The sequence below is a fragment of the Stegodyphus dumicola genome, chromosome 10 (assembly GCF_044657685.1).
Source record: "Stegodyphus dumicola isolate Sdum_Otavi_A_Nest chromosome 10, ASM4465768v1".
NCBI classification, from domain to species: Eukaryota; Metazoa; Arthropoda; class Arachnida; order Araneae; family Eresidae; genus Stegodyphus; species Stegodyphus dumicola.
Window position 1 is genome coordinate 129,346,208 of NC_140777.1, and position 17,691 is coordinate 129,363,898.

At 32.3% G+C, this 17,691-nt stretch overlaps 1 protein-coding gene across 1 annotated transcript in view; it reads left to right on the forward strand.

Moving 5' to 3' along the window:
- Positions 1-17,691, forward strand: part of LOC118199073 (myelin expression factor 2-like) — a 91,187-nt gene that overhangs the window by 29,671 nt on the left and 43,825 nt on the right. The window contains exons 4-6 of the mRNA XM_085825535.1: positions 6,934-7,027; positions 15,456-15,647; positions 17,371-17,524. Coding sequence (XP_085681661.1) covers positions 6,934-7,027; positions 15,456-15,647; positions 17,371-17,524 — 440 coding nt within the window. The remainder of the gene's footprint in view (positions 1-6,933; positions 7,028-15,455; positions 15,648-17,370; positions 17,525-17,691) is intronic.

A 17,691-nucleotide genomic window follows, 5' to 3' on the forward strand; every position in this document is an offset into this window, starting at 1 on the left:
TGTGTAAAATATGCATTTAAACAAGAAATAAGGTAATTAAAGTATATATATATAAATATTTATAAAGCATAAGCCGTTTAAATACTCTATAGAGCGTTATTAAACAATGCGTTGATACTTCGGAGATTTCATGGATTTAGGCTTAGTAGCAAAAAAGCCCCGACCCTGGAGAGACGCTCGCGGAAGACACTGCCACTGCCGGCCTCCGCGATAAGCGCGTGTTTTTGCTACCCGGCTCGAAGGGGTTAACATTCTGCATGGCACCGAATTGTATCTGTTATGAAGACATGTATTTAAACAGCATTTATTAGCTGAATTTGTATATTTACTTATTTTAGCATTTATTTTATAAACTTTCATTCATTAAGATGATATTTACATTATTAAAGAAAGCAAATTATCTTAAATTATAAGCTAATATATACCAAGGAACAAAAAATCTGATGACTGGATAAAGCTGGTCATGGCACTCTGGGGGTTAAAAAATGTTCAGAGATTAATACTGTTCATATTGTGGGCAAAAGAACAAGCACAGATAAAGAACTACCTTTAAAATTCCTAAAAGTAATGAAACAAATTATTGAAGAAGGTTGCCTTAATAAACAAATTTTTAGCATGAATAAAATTGGTTTATACTGGAAGAAGCTGTCTTCTAGAACTTATCCGTTAGAAAAAGAGCAATCTCACCCAGGGTTTAGGGAGTTTAACTGTGTTAAAGCAGCCTTGAGCTTGCCAGGTCAGATTGCTCCTTCCTCCTAGCACACTGTCTTATTTGGCGGAAAGTTATAATCAGAACAGGAGTTCGTCTCTGGTGTTCTCTTGTGTCTTAAGTGAATGTGAAAATACTTGATGCCGACGCATATATAAGCATTCGACAAATTGCTTAATCCTTATTTTGTGCTTACTGTCGCAATCGTAGTAATTTGTACAACATTTATTTTTTTTATGATTACTTGTTATTGTTTTTCTACATAAAAAAGATAAGTGCAGTTGCATCCTATGTTAAACTTAGGTTAACCTTTTAATTCAGAAAAGCAACGATTTGAGCATAATTGCTCAAAAACTGTTTACCTGTCATGTTTGAACCATTGTCGTATTCTTGGCCACATAAATTGCTAATATCTAAACCATTTTCCTCTAAAGTTTTTAATAAGAATGTTGTTCGTTTCCACTGGTCGTATCTGTTGTAATACAAAATACTAAAAACCCTTCTTCAATACTCATGTCTGTATTTTCTAAATTAAATACAAATTTTTCTCATACAAATTGATAGCCAGCATTAGGCGTACAATCAAGTAAAATAGAAAAATTCTTTGCCTGTTTGACCTTATTTAAAATAATTTATTTTATATTATTTTTATTTATACTTAAAATAATTTGCTTTTACATTTTTCCCTAATAACTTATTTTGAATTTTATCTTCAAGGTAATGAAACATTTTTTTTAGTTTGAATTTTATTAATATATACAGACATTGTCAAATTTAGTGATCATTTCTATACTCTTTAGAAAGTTATTATATCTTTCGAACAATTTGTTACTGGAACTGTAAAAGGCTAAGTTTTGCTTGGCTAAAAACTGAATGGCATAGATAATTCTTTCGATAACTTCGCGCCAATGCGTAGTCACTTTTTTTAATAAAATTTGAAATTCCGAATTAACTGGCTTATTCTTTTGTAATCGTTCTAAGAAATCGGATAGCTCTTTCATTGTTTCCCCAGATTTGACAAAAGTACATCTAAAAAAAATTACATTTATTTTTGTCTTTTGGGAAATTGAAACTCAAAACCAAGTTTTTTTTTAATATCCAGAACCATTTTTTATTAAGGCTTGAACTTGGGATGGCAATATGGGATTTGGGCATAATCTGGAATCATCAGACGCAAGCAAATGTGTATTTACAGGAAAAATTGTAGATTTTGATAGTATTTCTGTTTTTTTCGACAGGCTGGCATTGAAGTTAAGATAATTTCTAGGTGAAAACACTTTGTAATTCTTTCTGATTATTAGCTTCTTTTGGTAATTTCAATGGTAGCTGAGACGTTGATGGACAACTAGTACTAGTAGCGTCAGCTTATGTATTCTTTGGATTTTGGAAAAACTGAGTATTTTTAAAGTTCTGATTTATTAAGTCTTCCTCTCACCTTGTTCTCCACACATTGTAATACTCAGGCATTTTTTTCTGTTTTTCTTCCGACGTCTGAGGAAAAATAAAAATGAAATGTGGAAGTAAATATAAAAGTAGAAAATAACTATGATAAGAACTATTGTGTGAAACGCTTCTTGAAAACATTCGGAAAGTCACTGTTTGAAATATTTTACCTTACTTCTGCAGGGGTGTTTGTGCTCCGGGGAACAGTGATAATGCCTGAAAAGGGGGAAAAAACTTCTTTTTTGTTCTTTCCTTATTGCGATTTATGGCTCATTCCCCCTGTTCTCGGACATTCTCTTCTGGATTCTTTTCGGCAAGTAGGCGCGGCAGAAAAAAAAGGGAGAGACTTCGTTCGACCAGATGTGCGATCACGTGACTCTGTGTTCAAAGGCTTTTATATTTTTATTTCAGTTCAAATCTCAAAAAGATATATTTTAAATTCAGTGGTCCTCTGTAAGTATGTCAATCTGTTATTCTCAAAACATAATAATTTTTAGTTTAATAAACAAATGGTTCATGGGGGGGGGGAATTCTGAGTAATTATGCTCAAATCGTCACTTTTCTGAATTGAAAAGCCAACCCAAATTTAACATTATATGTAACTGCCTTTACAATTTTTATGTAGAATAAATATTAAAAAAAGCAGTCGCCAAGTTGAGTTGACCACTCTGTCAATGCCGTGTCTAGCTCATCAAAGGTTTTATAGTTTTTCGCGTTTTCATTGTGGAAGCAGTGTCCGACAATCATGCAAAGTTCACCATTTTGTCTTTTTCCTTTAGAATGTCACGCACTGTTGTTTCCAAGATTCCGTAATCCAATTCCATCTTCTGCCTTGTAGCGCCATTTGCTACTTTAGAAATTAATTCTAGTTTTTGCGCAATTGTCAGCACAACCTTCTTTCGATTTCCTGACATTTTAAATCGGTAACGAAAAACACAAAACCAAAAAGCACAAGCACTGAACACAATACAAGATAAGAAATTAACTCTGACCGGTATGCAAACACTATCAGGCTTAAACTAACAATGGCAAGTGGGAGGAAGTGGACGTGTCAGTAAGATTACGACGAGAGAGGGCAGTGGAGCAGGCACTGCAAGGGTGAGTAAGAAATCACTTACTCATCAGAGGGGAAGGTTCCGAGAAGACCTGGATATTTTTGCCATAAATAAGCAAGATGTTAGCAAATTTAACTTTGGGCTCAGTTTTTGTGAACATTTTTATTTTCTTTGCTTTACGCTTGAAAAAAAAAAAAAAAACTTTGTGCAGCAGGCGCGAATAAGTATATCCAATATTTCTAAACTTAGAATTGAACATCATGAAATGATTTTGGAGGATTTTAAAAAGTGACATTAGCGAGGCCTTTACCATCCATTTTCTTGCGGAATTTCAAAAGTATCAAAGTATCATAAACTTTAAAGAATTTATTGAGCAGATAAATAGCTGAAATTCAAATTTAGATCAGTTTGTACCAACAGTTTGCACTGTAGAAACAGATACCCGTACTTTTGTCTTAGTTTGTGAAATATTGTACTGCAATTTTTCAGTCTCTTCGTCTTGTTGAGTGAAGTACATTTTGTGCAATAATAATTAGTAACTGAAAACTGAAATTGGCTGAAGATAACTAATTGAAGAGATAAGAAAAGTTAGCAAAAATGGAATTTAATAATTCACAAATTAGTAGAAATTATTTGTACTCAACCAACATATTAATTTTGTTTTGTTATAGGTTTAGTTTGTATTGTGTTTTTTTATTCTTATATATTTTTATAAAAGAAATGTGCACAATACTTTGAGCATATGCTTTTGCTATAAATGGGCAATTTAAAACTGTTCTAGATTCATGATTTGGCAATATCTTCAGTTCTTATTCAAATTTCTTTGTTCATAAATATAAAGCCCAGTTCACACGAACACATTCAGGTGAAAAGCAATGACCAGTCAGAAGCAAGCTTGGACTTGGTATTTTCCTGATGACTGGATACCACATGAGTTGCCTTGACTTTTCTTGCTTGCCCTGTCAGTTTCAGGCTTCTTGTTTCAGATGTCCATTTTATACCACGGTTTTTAAATGATTACACTTTCAAAAATTCTTCTTGAGGAAAATAAAAAGTGGACTAACCTTAAAGGAAAATTTCAGATAATATTAAAAAAAGCATATGTTAATAGAATAGTTTTAATAAATTATATAAAGGAAAATTTTCAAGTTTATTAGCAGTAGTAATCTTTATCATAAATGACATATGTTTGATAATTTTTACAGAATAATCTAAAGCAGTAGATTGTTGTGAGAAAATAGTGATGGATTTCGAATTTTTCTTAAAAATCTATCTACATCAATTTAAGGTTGCTTTTGTTGCCTGATGGATAAATCGTTCTGGAGTTTGTGGATTTAAATGTCATCCATCGTGGTGTTGTAATGGAGTAGATATTTTAAAAATATTTACAGAAAAATTTATCGCTACTTTCAGAGTAGCACAGATGCTTCTTCAGTTTCCTGAAGATAAAGTGTGAAAACGGTCTTTCACCACAAGACACCTTAGTGCAGAGGTAACACGCTCAGTAGAAAATTCAGCTGCTACTATGGACTTGTATTGCAGGTTTGAGCCTTGCTTTCTCCCCACCTTTGATAATAGTATGAATACACCATTGTTTTTTAAAATCTATCAGAAGAAGTTTGCATTTATTTTTTATTGACTATAAACATAATTTTCACTCGGCATTGTGTGCATTATCCTTCTTTTGACAACGAGCCTTTGGCACAATTCATAATCTGACTACTGTGATCTGATTCTACTTTAATTGACGTGAGACTAAAGAAAAGTGATGCTGGTTTTAATATAATGTTGCTGTTTTACCTAATTAAAAAAATTTAATGAGTTCGAAATTTTAAATGAAGTGTGACGAGTAAACCATTTGTTTAAAAAAATTAAGAAGACTGTTATTTATACAGAAAGGAAGCACGCTAGTATGTAGCTGATTTTATGGCATTTTTTAGGCAATTTAAATGGCTTCATGTTTGTTTTTCTGAACATGCATGGCCATTTTTCAGACAACTTATACATGAACTTATGCAGATGTTTGATCTTGATGCTAATTTTTCATTAATTTAAAGAACTTTAGCATGAGCATTGACAAATTTATTAGTTGTGGGATTAAATTTTTAACACAGAAAAGAAGTAAAATGCTGTTACTTAGACGAGTTTTATGTAAAATTGACTTTTTAAAGTAAAACATTAAATAGTGGCTCTTCATTAATGTATGGGTGGCTAAATTGAAATGAAATAATTACAGTTACATTTAAGGTGAATTTGTACGTAAGTCAGAAACTGAAACATTATTTTTAAATTTCTCTTCTTAAAAATAAGTACTTTTTCCCTTCCAAGTGTGATATTTAGTTTAGTGATGTTATAAATCCTATTTTAATTAACCATCAACAAAATTCATAAATTAAGTATATACAACCAACCTTTTCTGCAATATTCTGACAACAATAGTGTTCTACTTGGTAAATGATTCAATGAGGGCTAGGAATCCGTCAAATTGATGATGTGTCATGCAAAAGTAATTAATAGAAATTTCGATATGTTAAAGCGCGTGTCTTCAGTTAAATTATTTGCATTTCCATGCTGCAGTCATCTCTCGCATGCTAGTATAAACCACTGCATTCCGCTTCTCTTACATAAAGCAAGAAGTAAAATAAGTTTTAATCTGGCAAAAGTTAAACCCATTTTAATTAAAAAATGTAATTGTAAAAAGTCAAACTACCACACAAAAATTCACCCCCCTCCAAGTCTCCAATATGATGAGCCATCTAGTGCTTGCATTTGACAACTTATAAAGTGAAATTGGCTAATCTTTGTAATATGGTAACAGGTAGTATGGCAACATTTTAGTAAGGCAATAAAGGTTACTAGCTAGGACTTTAGCAGTGTACATGAATAAAGTCAAGAGTGTGCGCAGTACCATTTTTGTGCAATTCTGGGATGTTTTTTTAAGTGAAAATAGGTCGACGTGTACATGGATTATACCGTGTATGTGCAATTCTTAAAAACGCGGCAAGCAGTGGGTGATTGATTCTGCACTTTCTCCCAATTTCGCACCTAATCTTCGTCATGATTAAGCATTTTTGTTCCATAAAAGTTCTAGTATAAGTATAATTCGGCTAGCAGATTGTTGGAAAAAATGTTAAGGGGGAAAAAAAAAACATGCCTTTACTTCGTGAAAACAAAATGGCGTCCAAAACAAAACTAGCAGGATGCTGTAGCAGAGTTGGTCGCCAAATTTTCGCCAAAAAACCGCCAAGTTACCATAATCTAAAGATTAACCGTGAAACTTTCCACTCTGGTGTGAATTGATGGATGCAGAAATCTTTTTTTTTTTTTTTCCCCCTTCTTTGTTTCTGCTTTTTGCACCAACAAACCAGTGTGAATGCATCTTAAGTACTTTGTAATTATTAAGGTGAGTGTAGATGAATAAGTGGAGTAATCTTTTTTTTGTGTTGTTTTTTTAAATTAAATTTGTAGTTTGTGATGCCAGTGATTTAGCAAGTATTTTTTGAGTCAGATGTATTGTATTTAAAAGATTTAGCATTATTTTTTCAGAATATGAAATATTTTTGGAGGAAAATTATAATGCTTTGGAAAATGTTTGAAATTATTTGCAATCACATCAAATTTTTCCTATAGACATTTCTTTTAAATTGCAGTTTTATCTTACCTTAAGTTACTGATATTTGCATGTTTTTCTTAATTATTAAAATTGTTTAAAATTTTTATTTTTAGCATTGTTGAGTTCAAGGATCACGAGACTGCTTTAAAAGCAGTTGAAATAATGCACAAACATGAGCTTCGTGGGCGACCTCTTAATGTGAAAATAGTGAGTACCAAATCTATATTTCATATCTGTAACGTGTATTAAATCATTTTAGGCTTTTTTTCCATCACTTAAACCCGTATATTATTTTTGTAATTTTTTTTTTTTTTTTTTTTTTTTTTTTTTTTTTAAATTAAATATTATCAGATTTATAATGTAAGTATTTAGGATATGTAGTTATAAGATGATAAAAGTGCTATTACCTTGTAATTGAAGATTCTAATCTCTGCAAAATCTAATATATAACAAATTAAAATTAAGTAAAAATATATTAGAGCAGCATATCTGAAGTTTTTTTACTTCCTACATCTGTTTTATTTTAGAAAGTTGTTGACTCCCTCGTGACTTTCTGTAATGCCAAAGCATATATTCAAAAATTTTATTATTTTAAAGTGTGAAGAAACATGCATAATAAGTCTAATGGTATATGATAGTGAATTATGTAACAAGCAACATAATAGACATACAGTCAAAAGTCGTTAATTCGGACACCCATAATCCGGAATGATCTATAATCTGGACCTCAAAGCTAAAAACTTTCTGCGCATGCGCCGCGTTGGCACATGCGCACAGGTGTTTTACGCGTGCGCGTAAGACCTTGACTACTGCGCATATGCGTGTGCGCAAGTGCAGAATACGTTTTCGCCTGCGCGTTTAATGTATAACGGACGGTGTAAGCTAAAATTATCTAATTATCTATTTCAGTTAATGTTAATGATTGCGTTGTTCCATAATCTTCAATTTGGATCCCGCTTATTATTTTTTGCAGACTGTAAGAGCAATTTTATAAAAGTAAACCTGAAATTTCGATTATGTCAAATAGAATTTCCGATGCTGGAACTTCCAGAGGATCTACAAAACGAAAGTATGTTTCGATGTCCAACAAACAAAAAGTGGAACTGCTCCAAAAAATGGATAAAGACATGAAGAATGTGACAGAGAGGTTAGTGAAAACGAAAAAATTTCGTTTGACAAGTTAGTCGGTATTCTCGGCACAGCAATTAACGGGACTGGAACAGCGGAACTTTGTAACTGAAAAAGAAATTATGTCTGTTTATATAATTAAAGAGAAAGTATTATCACATAAAACGAAGCAACTTAACTTACATTGAAAGAAATGTTTAATAAAGTACACAAATAAATATTAAGCTCTTTTTTGGGGGGGGGTAAATTTTGATACCCTTTAGATCATATTTGTTCTTTATTTCATTAATTATGGTTTTATATTTTTAATTTTAGAGTTTCTGCATGCCATCTTACGAGATTTAAACTGATGATCTATAATCCGGAAAAATCGATAATCCGGAATCGCCGAAGTCTCGATGAGTCCGGATTAACGACTTTTGACTGTAGTACTGAATACAAGTATCTTATGATAATAATACAGAGTGGTAATAAAAACCATCCCGATATCAGAACCCACCATTCAAAATGAAATTTCAGGTATTTTTGTGCACTGAAGATTTAATGACTTAAAACAATGGAGTTCTCATAGTTAGTTATGGCTACAATGAAAAAAAAAAATTGAAATTTTTAAAAGACAATATGCAGTTTTTTTCCTGTGCAAATTGATCAGCACATTGATGAACCACAAATGGCATTGGAACAATAAGCATATGACAAAAATTCTGAGTGTAAAACATTTGCAAGAGCATTGCAACAAAGACAACATGAGAGGAGAGGTGGAAAAACTTTTTTGTTTGACTAACAGGTTTCCAGCTTGCTTACCTTCACAGACAATAATCTGTTGCATTTGGGAGATTATTGAAAACAATGACTAATGTAACATCACTGGGGGGGAGAACTGTATAACTTCACATTTTTGGAATCTTTCAATTCTGATAAATCTTATGGATTTGATGTGTATACCTTAGATTATAGATAACCCCAGAACCAGAGGTTCATCAGAGTGAGGTCGGGGCATTACAGTGCCCACAGAATTGTAGAGTGACAGGAGATGACTCAATCTCTAAAATGCTGTTTCAACATTTACTGAATGCATGTGGTTCATGGAGGAGCACTGTCTTGCATTCATGCAAGTTATTAACTTTTTCCGGCGCAGTGTGTTCGGAGTGAACACACCAAAATTATTCCCTCTTTAGACACTAAAAATAATCGATAACTATCACGAAAACTACACTAATGGTTACTTTTAATCTCTTTTATGAATAATAGATGGCAGTACCACACAAGCAAATCATTAAGTTTGAGATATATTCTGTTTTTAAAGACGCTGATTTTCAAAGAAATGTTTCAGATTTTCTTTAAATAACAATTAAAAAAATCTTTATATAGTTTTGTTGTTTATATGCTAATCTGTCTATTCTGTATTACTTTTAATTTTTATCTTTGAAATATCGCATATAAAGAAACCTTAGTGTATGGTGTGTTCGGACTGAACACACTGTACAGGTAGCGCCTGTCACGTCGGAGTGAGTCAGAGAATCCGGTCTTGTGCTTCAAACACTGGAGAGGCTGAGAGTGCGATTTATTTATATTTGTTTTTATTCTTTTCTGTTTTTGGTTTTGAAGACCGCTGTGCTTTGCTTTCACTTACAGGGTTTGTACAATCCTTAAGAGTCCTTAGATTTTTTGGAAATGATTTTTGGTCCTTAAAAGTCCTTAATTTTGGCCAAAATCAGCAGAAGGTCCTTAATTTTCAATTAATTAATGAAATTTCTGTCTGTTTTTATGACTGTCATTTTGAGTGTTAATTAGCATTTTAGAGGAATATTTTTGGTGATTCACTGACGTATATATGGTTATCTTGAATGGGTTCATGAGTTATAATTTGTTTCTATTTCTAATATAAATAATGAGGTACTTGAGTTTCTAAGCAAGAAGTGAAACATAAGCATTTTGAAATTCAATTTTTCTAAGAAAGATAAATAATTTTTCGCTTTTTGGGGATGTGAATTCTTTTATTAAACGGTTCTAAATTTGGCGACTTTTCAATATTTTGGCGATTTTAAGATCGGTTTCTGTAGAAACTTTTTAATTCCGAGATCTGAGAATTTTTCGACGATTTTTTTAAAAACATCGTAACATTGATTAATTTCATTAAAATAAAGGTAATGTATTGAAATTATATTTAAAAAATAACATTAAAATAAAACATTTTTATTTTTCGCTGCCATATTATAGTTTCATTTTGGCAACTTATTAATGTACAGTATTTTGAATCTAAAAAATAAACAAGATATAATGCTATAAAGCACAATTTACGAAACAGCTCTTAGCAAAAGCAAAATTAGCTATGTAATTAATTAAAAATGTTTTCTTTTTAATTTTTTCATAGTAAGAGTTTTTCCTATGTCTCAGAGTCTCAGAATATTCAAAATTCCCAGAGTATGCATGTTTTCTATATAAAATTAATTTTACACTTAAATTAAATTTTCCCTCCCTTTCCCCTCCAAATATTTCTACTTTTTTGCTGTTACAGAATTGGTAGGTATAATTTTTCTTTAGGATTTTAGACATTGCAGCTTGGAAAGTTTAGAAAAATTTGAAGGCAAGATTTATAGACCCATGATTCTAGAAGATTCGAGAAATATGTGACAAAATGAAAAATGTCTCCATGGTATCTGTACGTAATGGATGTATTTTACAGAAAGTTTGCAATGAATTTCTTACTTTTTGGAGAACGTCTGGAAGAACAATGAAAGCATAATATTTAAATGTTTTTACTTCTGATACTAGAATCTTAACATGTTTATCTTCCCTTTATTTTCTCTACTTTTCACTAGACACAAGCATGGAAAATATCAAAAATGCTTCTGATCTTATCACATGGGCAGGCATTATAGAAAGGGATTTTTTATTAAACAAGAAATTGAAAACTTAATATTTAAAAGATTCATCTAATATGTCTTAATGCATCATACACGTAGCTGGAAATAGGCATTTTCCCACCTGATGCAATCTCTGTGGATCCTAAATTCTGCTGTCTAGTGCCTTTCTAAATTCTGCTTCCAGTGCCTGCTCAAAATTCTAAAAGTTTTGCCAATTCTAGATTTTTTTGTTCGGTGTGTCACTAAATTCTAAAAATTCTGCCACATTAGCTCTGTAACTGGCCTTTACTATATGTATTCCATATTTCTTCTGAATGTTCATATTACTAAAATAAAATTATCCACCTTTTCTGAACATTCTAAATGAATTTAGTGTTTTTTAAAATAACAGAAATCCTTAATTAAATCCAAAAATTCTAAAATGAAAAGGAAACAAGTTGAAGAAAGAAACTGTGAGTACATAAAGAAAATTAGTCTTCAAAGATATGTGCAGTTATTATTATGTAAATTACCTAATTGCTTATGATTTCAGTCTTTACTATTATTTCCCATTTCTATTTTCTCATATGATAGAGTTGAGCCAGATTAAATTAAAATTAAATTGTATAATCTTTGACCACTAGTCCACATTATTAGTTTGAATTTGATTGTTCTTGTTTAATTGCGTCACCATGAGCTGTAATTGATTTTGTTAGTATCAGAAAATGCCTTTATGTTCTAAGTTTTTTAAATAAGAGGCTTATTTAAACCTTTGTCTGATATTGTAGTTACTTTCAGACAAAACAATAATATTGTTAGAAATTGTACAGGCGCTGTAAGATAGCTTCCCCGCAATGCAGTTTTAAGGTTGCTATAAAATGGCAAGGGAAGGCAGGGTTGCCACATTTGACGAGAAATTGCCCATTTGTCAACAAAATTGGCAATACACCATAGACGGATGGAGAACCTTCTGGAACGAATTCTTACCGGATTGTTCTCGAACACAAGCCAAACGCTATATAAATGCTGCTGGTTCGCAGTCAGTTAGTGTGTGCCGAGAGAGTGCCTCTTCTAGAGTGACGTTGTGTCTCATCTAGTTAGTCCGTGCGGAGACGATCGAGTTGACAAGCGGCCAGCGAGTGCCGAGTGCATCATCGAATGCACCGAAGGAATCTCTCAATGTATTGTGTATCGTGGTTAGTGCATCGTTGAGAGAGCGTGTTGAGCTCTGGGAACGACTGAACCGAAGAGTCGAGAGCTGTGCTCTATGTATGTCGTCGAGTGCGTCACGAGTTATAGCGTGGAGAGTCTCGAGAGTACATGAGTTCCGAGAACGACCAAGCAGGGTCAGGAGCTGTACTCTGGTGCTTTGCAGTGAAGCTGTCTCCACCGTGATAGCTTGATAACCTGAAAGCTGTGTCGCTGATCCTGTCAGCATGTTTATAACAGTTCGATGACTGTAAACGAGCTTTTGGAGTTGTCCTGATTAATACCGGCCAATAAAGTATGTTTTGATACTTCATCAAGTGTCGTCGTTATTCACTCCAAATTCACATGAACCCCGTTCAAACGTGAAGGAAGAAAATAACGTAACAACTGGTGTCAGAAAAAAAAAAACGAAACTATGTGCTTCACATCTGTCGGGGGTTTTGGACTATATAACTTCTACCAGATCAAGTAAACCCTTGTCAAGTATACCTGCATACTCTCCTAGGCATAAATAGACTGCCTAGGTAAAATTCCATCTTTAAAGAGTAGCGTGCCGGAAAGGGTTAACGACATTGCGCTGCTACTGTTGTGGAAGTATGTAATTCTATATACTGAATGTGTTATCTGTGTTCTGTAAATTGCACAATTCTGTAATAATATTGTGTAATGAGCACTTGTGATGGAACACATTTTCACACCTGTGGAGGTGACCATTTCAAAGAAGTATGGACCGAAAATTAATGTAGTTGTGATGCTACACCACACAGTCACTTTGGCTTCGTGTCGAGCCGCTGGTGCCACTTTGATTATTTTCGCCAGCCTAGTGAACTCTTCTGGAGTCTATCTCTGTGAATTTGGCTGTGTTAGTAAACTTCCTCTGTATGAAGTCACTGTTTGTTTACAATGCTGTTGTATGCAAACATTTTACACTACCAATCTTCAGCATATGTGTATCATTCCAACACCATTTATGATTTTTCAATGTGCTGATAAGTTTGTGCAGATAAGAGTGGGTGGTAGCTATTCGAAAATTTTTGAGTTTTTTTTACTAATCGTAACAGTGAGAGTTGTTTTATTCTAAACCTTCACAGTTGTTAGCAGCGCCCACCTTCAAATAACACTACAGTGAAATATGTTTAATGCGAAAATGCTTAAGACGAAATAATACAACGGTCCCATGTATTTTCATGCTTTTTTTTTTTTTTTTTTTTTTTTTAAATCTTAACACGAAACGAAAATCGCTTAACACAAAAAGATTTCTGTTTTGGGAATGAACAAAATATTAAAAACGCGAGCCACAGAGGCGAGATTTAAAAGGGGCGTGAAATGAAAGAGAGTTGGTTTTACATGTTTCGTACAAAAAACATTAACTTGGTATCCTCAGAATAGCCTGTGACACGAGTTAATTATGTTTAAGTTACTTTCACCCTCCACCCCCTACAAACACCACACAAAAACATATCATCTCTCATCAGTTGGCTTTGGAATTTGGTGATAAGTGCATCGCAGAGTAAAGATCATAGAGTTTGGTTCGCGTCCCCTCTTTTTTCTATTTTAGAAGAATGTTTTACTAGCACAATGGCAGAAAACTCGGGGCTTCTTGAGGCCGTTGATCAAAAACTGAAGATGCAAAATGGAAAATGGAATCCTGTAAACTTTTTTTTATTATTATTACTAACTCTACAGTATCATCAATAATTAAAAAAAAAAGAGGACAAATAACGGAAATGTATGAACGGAGTAGGTTTGAGCCAGAGTGAAAACAGATGAGAATGACCAAGCACGAGGATTTAGAGATGGCTTTACTTGTTTGGTTCAAACAAGCAAGATCTCGCAATGCTCCTATATCATGACTTTTAATGCTAAAAAGAAGCAATGAACTTGCTAAACTAGAACGTTTGAAGAAAATAAATGGCATAGTACTAAAATATGCTTGCGCTGAAGCTAATGAAGTTCGACCATGACAGCAAACTGGTTTCAGTCTACGTTACTATACTTAAAGAATCTGAAACGAAAGATGTCTTCGATGTGGATGAAACTGTTGCTTACACAATAAAACTTTATCGTTTAAGGGACAATCATGTTCAGGCAGGAAATTGTCTAAAGAACGGATTACATTATTGGTAGGATGGAATTCAGTCAGTTCTAAAAAAACTACCTCTATTTTTGGTATTGGCAAAAGTTTGAAACCACTGTGTTAAGAATGTAAGAACATCATCTGTCGAATGTACAGCAAACAAAAAGGCATGGATGGTAGCTATGATGTTTACCAATTGGATTCACCTTGGTTCACCAATTCTTACGAGAAAAATCATAAGGTTGCAATGATAATTGATAATCGTCCGGGTCACCCCACCCATTGTATAGAAAGCTATAAACTTATTTTTTTGCCTACGAATACAAAAAGTATTTTGCAGCCTTGATCAAGGGATTATACAAAACATGAAATTTTTATGCTGGAAGCAGTTGCTTCTGCATAAAAATTTACGAAGCAACTGCATAAAAATTTACTTTCAATCAAAACAAATGAAAATTTCATGATCAATTTTTAGATGCTCTTCATATGTTGCACTCTGCATAGAATTCAGTGACTTCAAGGACGATTAAAAATTGTTTTTGTCATGCAGGATTCTCAAAAGTTCTTTGGTGCCAAAAGAAATGGAGAAGGAGGATATTGAAACTGAGCGGACACTTGATGAAATGTTTGAGAAAGGTTCTGTATTATTGGATTGTCCTACTGTATCATCTGAAGAATTCATTCCAGTAGATGGTGATAATGTGTGTACAGCTCCAATTATGGCAGACAAAGACATTTTGAAGTTTCTTCAAAGTTCAGAAAATATCATTGATGGAGATTCCAACGATAAAAATGGAATGAATAATGCTGCTCCTGTTCCCATGTCATCTGAAATGAGGAACATTATGAAAAGTATGCTCAGTTATTTAGACACACATTTCAATAGTGAAATGAATAATAAAATGGACAGCATCAAGATATTTGTTAACAGCTTGATGCTAAAAAAGAAATGCAAAGAAAAATATCAGATTATTTTCCAAAAACTCAATAAATGCTTCGTTTTTCAAAAAACTTGAAAATTTTGTATTAAATTTCATCAAGTTCTTGTGTATGTTTTTGTTTCATTGATTTTATTAAATACATGGATTTATACATATCTATGTAAATAAAATATACTCTAATAAACTTAATTTTGTTGAATATGTTTTTTTACAGTAACACTAAAAAATATTTCAATCCCCTCAGTTTAGTGTGAAACGATTTTCACTGTATTTGAAATTTTAATTGTTTGAGATAAACCACTAGGCTTCATATATCATGGAAGTTTTCTTTTAACAAACATGCAGAATTCAAAATTTTAGTGTAATGTTTAAAAAATATTATCCTAGGTAATTTAACTAACATTTGTGATTTACCATTTGCTATTATTTTTTAGGACTCTGGTGAGATGGACAGAAGGAGAACATCAGTTAGAAATTCGGAACGGGAATTTATGCGTAACAATGATGGATTTGGAGCAAATGATTTCAGACCGGATCCACCATTTAATACATATGGGCTTAATCCTGAATTTCTGAAATCTCTGGGTATCTGTGGGCCGCTTAATAATAAAGTTTTTATTTCTAATGTGAGTAATTGTATTTTAAAAAATTATTGGTATTATCATAAATATCTGTACTTTGTGATCATTCAAACATCGGTCTTTTTCAAGAGCTCACTGAAACATTTGTTTTAGTATCCTTATATCTATTTCAACGATACACTCCTGCCCCCTATTTTCTTACATTCTTCTTTTTCCCATAAAAGACACACTTGGAGTTGTGTTTGGGAATAATTTCAATTCTTCCCAGAATTTCACTGGTATATATATATTCCTTTGTCCACCATTAAATAAAGTGAGCAGCAGTTATAAAGCAAATGCAGTTGTCTTTAAACCAGTTTCCAATCTGCATCCTAAGTGTTGCTTGGAGTTTTTCAAATTTCATTTCCATAAGAATCAGTTGTTTAAGAAGTATGTAACTTAATAAAATGAAATTTTTGTATTGTTGGAAAAAATGCGATATTTCTGAAGAAAGAAATCTTCCCCCCCCCCCAGCAGAAAGTGGACTGTACAGTCCCATTGCAATTGGTTATGACAAAAAAACATATGTACTCAATTAAAAATGAAATATTAATCAGGAAAATGACTGTTCGACTTTCAAAGTGCAATACATGTATACTGAAACATACATGTAGAGGCTGTTTGCATATGCGAGTTGCCATATAAATACTTTTTGGTGCATTGCTTCATCAGAACTTTTTCATGAATTTGGAGGGATTCGGTTAATCAGAAAGCACCTAAATGTGCAGGAAAAATCTACATCTTCTGCATTATTTCAGTTTCCCATTATTTAAATGATATTAATGCATGCCACAAACTGTAGCTATTTAACTCAGCAGTTCTAAACATGATTCTTATGTAGTCTTCTTTTCACGAGAAAAGCTGTGAGTAGGGTTGACAGCTTTAGAATATATCACATTAATAGGAGGCATAATATGTTTAAAGTTGTAAGTTTAGGGGTATATAAATGAAGTCTCTGGTGTGAGAAAAAGTATTTGATGCTGTATTAAAAGAAGCTATGAAAAGATGCAAAGTAAACGTGTTTGCTTTTCTTTTTTAAAAATTGGCAGTAATTTCAGTGCCATATAAATGATAGGTGCAATAATAATAAAAATGCAAAAATTCTTTGGAGTGATAGTTTCCAAGTTGTAAATGACGTAACTGATTGAAGCTTAGTGTGTATTAAATGTACCTTTTTTATTGATTTATTATTGAATTTTATATATATATGAATAAAATAGCATTTACTGAAAAGTGTATATCACATTTGAGTAACTTTTTATTTGTATAGATGTACAGAATTTTAGTTCCATTTGATATAAAAGCTGTTATTTGCTCAATAAAATCTGTCATGTGTATCATATAAAAGGGAGGTTAATATGCTTGGTAAAAACATCATGGAAATTTGCTTATTTTTGCATTTGTTTAATAGTTTTGGGTACATTGTAGTAAAATAATTAAAACTTTACTGGAACATTTTCTATTTTAAAAGAAATATTTAAGTGAAATCACAGCTGTTGAGATCAAAACTTTTAGTTATGTCAAAATTTTTTGCAGATTTTTTTTTTTTTTTTTTTTTCTCAGTTAAATGGACATAATTTATTTTATGACTTGAAAAAAGAAGCTTAATTTTTAAGAATATATCAGACTTAGATGTTTTTCAAAAATGTTTTTGCTTTTAGTTTCTTAAAGTGTCCTCTTATAGAGAAAAATTACTATAAAAGAAGAATTAATGTCTTTTCTTTTGCAGTTAGACTATAAAGTTACTGAAAAAAAGCTTGAAGAAATTTTTAAAATTGCTGGGAAACTAGTGAAGGTTGAATTAAATGTTGACAATGAAGGCAAAAGCAAAGGCCACGGAACAGCAGAATATGAACATCCTTTGGAAGCAGTTCAAGCAATCTGTATCCTTTAAATTTTATTTAGTTTTCATGATTTAATATTTTTAAAGGGTTTCACATTATTGTTTGCATGAGATAAAATTTTAAAATTTAATAGAAAAATAGATTTTTTATTAAAAGTGTATCAGCAGTAAAAAATTTAAAGCAGTAAGAGTTTGAAATTAATGGCT